The sequence below is a fragment of the Atta colombica genome, unplaced genomic scaffold (genome assembly GCF_001594045.1).
Source record: "Atta colombica isolate Treedump-2 unplaced genomic scaffold, Acol1.0 scaffold1, whole genome shotgun sequence".
Classification (NCBI taxonomy): Eukaryota; Metazoa; Arthropoda; class Insecta; order Hymenoptera; family Formicidae; genus Atta; species Atta colombica.
The window spans coordinates 2,587,132-2,594,034 of record NW_017259183.1 but is presented as its reverse complement, the minus strand read 5'-3'; the positions used below and the strand labels follow the sequence as shown (position 1 = coordinate 2,594,034).

General features: G+C 29.8%; 1 protein-coding gene across 1 annotated transcript in view; it reads left to right on the top strand.

Annotated features, from left to right (window-relative positions):
• The window catches only part of LOC108691274 (probable peroxisomal acyl-coenzyme A oxidase 1), a 19,724-nt gene extending 13,825 nt beyond the window's left edge, over window positions 1–5,899 (top strand). Inside the window, exons 3-11 of the mRNA XM_018198982.1 lie at window positions 3,080–3,248; window positions 3,367–3,490; window positions 3,570–3,689; window positions 3,803–3,918; window positions 4,014–4,183; window positions 4,458–4,620; window positions 4,747–5,090; window positions 5,288–5,543; window positions 5,639–5,899. Of these exons, the coding sequence (XP_018054471.1) occupies window positions 3,080–3,248; window positions 3,367–3,490; window positions 3,570–3,689; window positions 3,803–3,918; window positions 4,014–4,183; window positions 4,458–4,620; window positions 4,747–5,090; window positions 5,288–5,543; window positions 5,639–5,899 (1,723 nt within the window). The remainder of the gene's footprint in view (window positions 1–3,079; window positions 3,249–3,366; window positions 3,491–3,569; window positions 3,690–3,802; window positions 3,919–4,013; window positions 4,184–4,457; window positions 4,621–4,746; window positions 5,091–5,287; window positions 5,544–5,638) is intronic.
• The last annotated feature ends 1,004 nt before the right edge of the window (window positions 5,900–6,903 follow it).

The following is a 6,903-nucleotide window of genomic DNA, read 5'->3' as shown; positions in this document are numbered from 1 at the left end:
ATATATATATATACTGTAATATATAGTGCTGCAATATAATAAGTAAATCGATAAATGAGAATCGCAATAAACGAGATGCAATAAACTGTCGAAAATGTGAAAGGAGAAGATTTTAGAGATGATGATATACTTTACACATGTAAAAAACAAAATATAGCATTCCCAATGCTGCGCACTCGTTCAATTTCTGAGCCAATCAGCGCGCGACCCATTTTACAAGCAATATGACATCCGTCACGTATGTCTAGTTGAATTAGGATAGTTGTGCAGAAAAAAAATTGTGTGTTCTGATTTATTTATCTTTCAAAAATCGGAGAAAAAAAAATCCGCAAAGATATATGCAATAAAGTTTAAATTTATGTCATTATTTTATTATTATTTTTATAAATAAATAAACAATTAAACGTATTATGACTATTACTTTAGAGTAATAGTCATTTAGAGTAAAGAATATAATATAAAATAGGACTCCTAATAATTGTAAACATATTTAATTTAAACAAAATAGGATAATTGATTACAAATTCTGATTTGGCAGGTTTAATTGTCATTACAGTTTTTATATATTAAACTTCTTTTCTTTGACCTGTTAGATAGGATTGATTGTTTGCTAATTACTTTATTTATCAAAATTATCCCATGCCTTAATTTAGTTATGCAATTTTATTCATTTATTCCATTTTTCTTGCCCTAATTAGGTTATATGGATTTAATTGTCATTAATTTTATTTATTAAATTTCTATTCCCTTCTCTCTAGCTATTACATTTAATATTTTGTAAACATACCTTAATTGTTTACTTATCAGGGAATAAATACTTTTAGATTTTGAGTTTTCTTTTATTTAGTACATTTAATAATAGTTAATACTACATAATTGTTTATTCTATATACAAGTCAAAAGTTTCGTGAATTATGTTAAAAAAAATTACATATTTCATTTAATTATTGTAATTTATGAAATTTTTATTGTCATCTATAATTAGGAAAAAAAAACGAAATTCATTTGCAATAATAATATTTCATAAATTCTAAATATATATATATTAAAAATTTTACATAATTCACGTATTCTTATTTCTAATAATCAAATTTTATTTTAAAGTGAGCGCTAAAATGGATCGTCTACTGATTGATTTAACCGCAGCAAAAGTGCTACCAATGCGCAATGCTACACCTTGCTTTTTACATGATTTTACATAAATTTTTATGCGAAATCTGAAATGTCATTTCGCATCACGATATCTCCGTTCGTAGGAATGAGTTGGGACTATACATTCCTCGCGGAGTAATAAAATGGTCAATCACATTGCAAGAACTAAAGTGGGATCCATTAAAGTATGTCGGAATAACAACATTACACTGCAATGAAGGACATGTCGACAAAAAAGAAAGAAAAAATAAATAAAAATAAAACAAAACTTCTGCATATCGTCGATAATGTAGACCGATATGTTGTTAGTTCAGAGTTTAAGATTTTTATTATTCCGCGAAAGATGTGAATCATTACTCGATTTATATTCGCTGAGGATGACTACAAAGAAAATCGAAACGTTTGAATACTTGTATGCAGTGGTTTTATAATCATAAATTCTTAATTTTATAACTATAATTACCTTAAAATTGTATCTTTTTGCCTCATGACTTACATTTATACTCTCATTGGTCTATTTTTATCTATTTATTGTTGAGAGTCTATTATTATTTTTAATTTAAATATTTATTACATAATTCAATTATTGATTAAGTTTATTATTCAGAAGTCAATCGATCTACCTTTAATGAAAAACCTATTATTATTTTTAATTTAAACATTTATTACATAATTCAACTATTTAAGTTTATACTCAGAAGTCGATCGATCTACCTTTAATAAAAAACCGATAATCTCGAATGTTTGCAACTCGCTGATTCATGTAAAGACAGAGCGGTTTCGCACTGCGCGTTCACTTGGCGCGAGACACTACCGTGTCTCTTGATATGTTTAATGGGCATGAAAGCTTATCTTTTGGGACTATACATTATCTTTTTATTCAATCAGGGACGGACCTAAAGATAAGCAAGACCCCCTTTTTTACAAAAAAACCTGGTACATCATTGATTTTTTTGAAGTTTGAAATTTTTTTATGATAAATGGGATAAATTCACAGAAAAAAGTTCTCTTTAATATTTTCGATAGAATGAGCTATTTTCGAGAAAAAAATAAATAAATTAGAATTCGTAGATTGCAAATGAACAAAATCGTTTTATTTGATTATCAATTATAATAAACTGAAAAGCGAAAAATTAAACTCTAAAGCAAATGTTGAAAGTAATCACTTTGTGTCATAGTGCAAACATCCGTCCTTCTTCGTATCGATTGACGCACCCGGCAGAAGATTCCGGGCGTATTTCGAATAATTTCACACTGATTTCTGTAAGATGTTAAGCACTCTGAATGGAGATGTATATACAAGAATTTAATTTTCCTCTTTTTAGTTTATTGTAACTAATAATAATCAAATGAAATGATGATTTCAAACTTTAAAATTTCAAACTTTAAAAAATTAATGACATATCCATTTTTTTTCGTAAAAAAGGGAATCTTGCTAATCCTTAGATCCGCCTCTGATTGAATAAAAAGATAACGTATTCCCAAAAGATAAGTTTTCATGTTCATTAAATCGAGTTACATCAAAATAACTCGAACGGTTTTTGAAATTTTTGGAAAAAATGATATTTTTTTTCAACTATGACATCTAGTTTGTATCTTTGAAATTAAGCCGACAAATCGTCATACGAAGTTTTAATCTTGAACTTGTGTGAGTAATCATTCCTTAAATCTTTCAGCGTATTTAGGATACACCTTGTGTAATATATTCAAGTCGAAGTTTTTAATGTTTTATGAAAACATTGATGAAACATTTACTTCAAGTAAATTATATTATTTATAAAATTATTATTATTATTTATTCGAAATAATATTTAACTTAATTCGAAGTTTAATGTCCCATGCGAAGAAAAATATTTGCTAAACATAAACTTTTACAAATCTAAAAAAGAAAATGTCATTTGACAAAAACATTTGTGGTGCTTTGTAGACAAATTTTAGGAGGCATGTTAGGCTCAGCGATACTGAAGGATGGTAATCCATTGACACTGCACTATGTGATGTTTATACCTGCTATTATGGGACAAGGCAATGTTGAACAACAAGGTTATTGGATATCCAGGGCTTGGAGCTGTAATATCATTGGTACTTATGCCCAAGTATGTTTCTTACTAAAACGTTATTTAATGTCAAATTTATCATCATTTATTATTTACATATACATTTTTTAAAACCGTGTAATTTGTAATAAAGAATAATAAAACCATGTGTTCTTAGACGGAGCTTGGTCATGGCACATTTATTAGAGGTTTAGAAACTACAGCGACCTATGACCCTGAGACGAAAGAATTTGTATTAAATAGTCCGACTTTGACATCATACAAGTGGTGGCCTGGTGGTTGTAAGTATATTTTTTGTTCAAACTAACTATAGGTACATTCAGATCACTCTCAAGATTTATAGAAATAAAATATTTTCAGTGGGTCATACCGCGAATTATGCAATTGTCGTTGCACAATTATATACGAAAGGAGAGTGTAGAGGCATTCACGCCTTTATTGTGCAACTTAGAGATGAGAACACTCATGAACCGTTACCAGGTATGTGAAATCATAAACGCATTTTACGAGTATAAATTTTATTGTATTTTTTACCAAATACCATTTATAAATGACAAAGAGACTTATGTTAAAGGATACATATTTATCTTCAGGTATAAAGATCGGTGAAATTGGTACAAAATTAGGAATGAATGCAACTAATAATGGCTTTCTCGGTTTCGAGAACGTTAGAATACCGCGCGAACACATGCTGATGAAAAATTCTCAGGTAATGAGGAAAGGAGAGGACAAAACATTCACGATTGATTATTTAAGGAAAAATCTATCGGGAAAGTTTAAAGTTCTAATCGTTCGAATTTTTAGGTGCTGGAGGATGGAACTTATGTGAAAGCGCCTAGTGATAAACTTACGTATGGTACTATGATGTTCGTTCGAGTGGTATTAGTACGCGATATCTCTAATTACCTGTCGAAGGCAGTAACGATAGCTATCAGATACAGCGCAGTAAGACGACAGAGTCAGATAAAACCTGAGTATGTAATAAAAAGTAAATTATTAATGCGATATCAATCAGTTAATAATCAGTTTGAAAAACTTATTATACTATTTTATACTATTTTGCTGTTATTTGATGCGAAGAATATAATAAAGAAATTAAATTATAAAATCTACAAGTCATATTTTATTAGAAATACTTTAATACTTTTTTTTTTCAACTAGATTAAAAACCGGTTAATAATAATTAGATTAAAATAGTATTCAGAATTTAAAATGTATTAAAAAAATTTTTTTTTAAATTTATTTCAGCGAGCCGGAATCACAAATTATGGATTATGTTACTCAACAATATAAATTGTTTCCCAATCTTGCTGCGTGTTTCGCGTTTCGAATGTGCGCCGATTGGATTTGGGAGATGTATAACAATGTGACAGCTGAATTAGATCAAGGAGAGCTGGAAAGATTACCTGAGGTATACTAGATACGTTATTATACATATAAAAATAGAAATATAGAAGACAGTCTCAGGCTCTCTACTTCATTTATTTAGAATTTAAATACTTGTCGTTATTGTTAGAAAAATAAAGTTATATTTCAGCTGCATGCTCTGGCATGTTGTCTAAAGGCAGTTGCATCATCAGACGGAGCTACTGGTATTGAGCAATTACGATTGGCATGTGGTGGGCACGGTTATATGGATGCGAGCAACTTGCCGGCGACTTATGGTTTAGTGACTGCTACTTGCACTTATGAAGGCGAAAACACGGTTCTGCTATTGCAAACGGCTAGATATCTGGTGAAAGCTTGGAGACAAGCTATTGGCGGTGAACCGCTTCCGCCGACTGTCGGATATTTAGCTGTTCTTTCGCGCGGAGTAAAGCAGCGTCCTTGGAAAAATACTTTATCATGTATTGTGCAAGCGCATCAAGCAGTTGCCGCAGGGTAAATATATATATATATATATATATATATATATATATGTTTTTTTTATATATATATATATATATATGTGTGTGTGTGTGTGTGTAGGAAATATATAAAGGAACATATATACGATAAAATCGATATTTATGTATGAAAATTTATGAACGGAAGACAGCATTATAATATTATCGCAATTTATTATTTGTGTTTTATAGCAAAATTCGTTTGGCAACGGAAAACATGGACCGTAGAATACGTAGTGGTACGTCACCAGAAGATGCATGGAATAAAACTAGCATTGAATTAGCACATTGCGCGGAATCTCATTGCCGTGCTTTCTTAGTAATGAGATTCGTTGAAAATGTCAGAGGATTGACATCTGTATCCAAGCAGCTTCGCGAGGTTTTGATGCAACTTTGCGAATTGTACTCGATATATTGGGTACTACAACGGCTTGGAGATTTTCTTCGTGTTAGTACTATATTTAGAACTTAAATTATTATCGTAATTTTCGATAAAATAACCGAATCACTTCATTAATATGACTATGTATTTTATAATTACAGTTTTCCTGTCTAAATAACGAAGATATTCCGGCACTTCAAGCACGCTTCGAAGAGATGCTCGCTGCAATCCGTCCAAATGCTGTTGGTATTGTCGATGGATTCAATATTCGTGACGAGATCCTCGCATCCGCGCTTGGCGCATATGACGGCAATGTATATCAACGCCTCTTTGATGAGGCGATGAAAAGTCCTTTAAATCAGGAAAGTGTTAACCAATCCTTCCATAAATACCTCAAACCTTTCCTTAAAAGTAATTTATAGTCATATTATTTTTATCACAAATAGTCAGTTAAGATCTATTATCATAGATGAGATTAGCATTAAAAATTTTTAATAAGTTTGCCAAAAATACTAAAAAGCATAAAATTAATTCATAATTTCTAATGCAGATTATACTGATCATTACAGCTGCAAATCTTCTAATGAATGATTTTAGAGTTTCTCTTTTCATTTTCATTTCAGCAGTTATATTGAGTTATAATGTCAAAATATTATGATTTAAAAAATCATTTAGAAGAATACTTTTTTTACAATACGGAGCGTCCCAAAAAGGTCAGGACATCTGAATATCTCGGAAAATATAAATTTTACAGAAAAGTATTTTGGACAAAAGTTATAGAGTTCAAAAATCTATTTATTGATCTTATCAGATATCTCTCATATTTGATCTTGGATGGCCAAGATCAGATCAAGGTTACATCGATTTTTTTAAATGGAATCCTTTGACTTTGGCAATGCCACCCAAGGTCAAACTGATAAGATCAGTAAATCGATTTTTTGAAATCCTACAACTTTTATCTGAAAAACTTTTATCTGAAAAACATTTTCTGTAAAACTTATATTTTCCGAGATATTCAGATCCCGATCTTTTTGAGACATCCTGTATAAATAGAGATGAATTAATCTTTCCGCATATCATACACCTTCCATAATTATTAAAATATATAGAATTTTTTTTCAATTCCTGGATTGATAAATAGCTATAAATTAATCATCTGTATCTTACAAGATTTATTTTCTCTGGAATGTCAAACACACTTAAACTGAACATTATATTCATGTAGAATAGTAAAAATAAGATCAGATATATTTTAGCAATTCATATTATTGAACACAAGAAATAAAGATGCAAGAAAAAAGATTTACATATTAATTCTATAATGAAAAAATAGGAACTTTAAGTATAGACAAAAATATTTCGTTCACTTTTTTATCATAATATTAGTAACTGTCGTACAATACATTATTATGATATTGTATGGAGG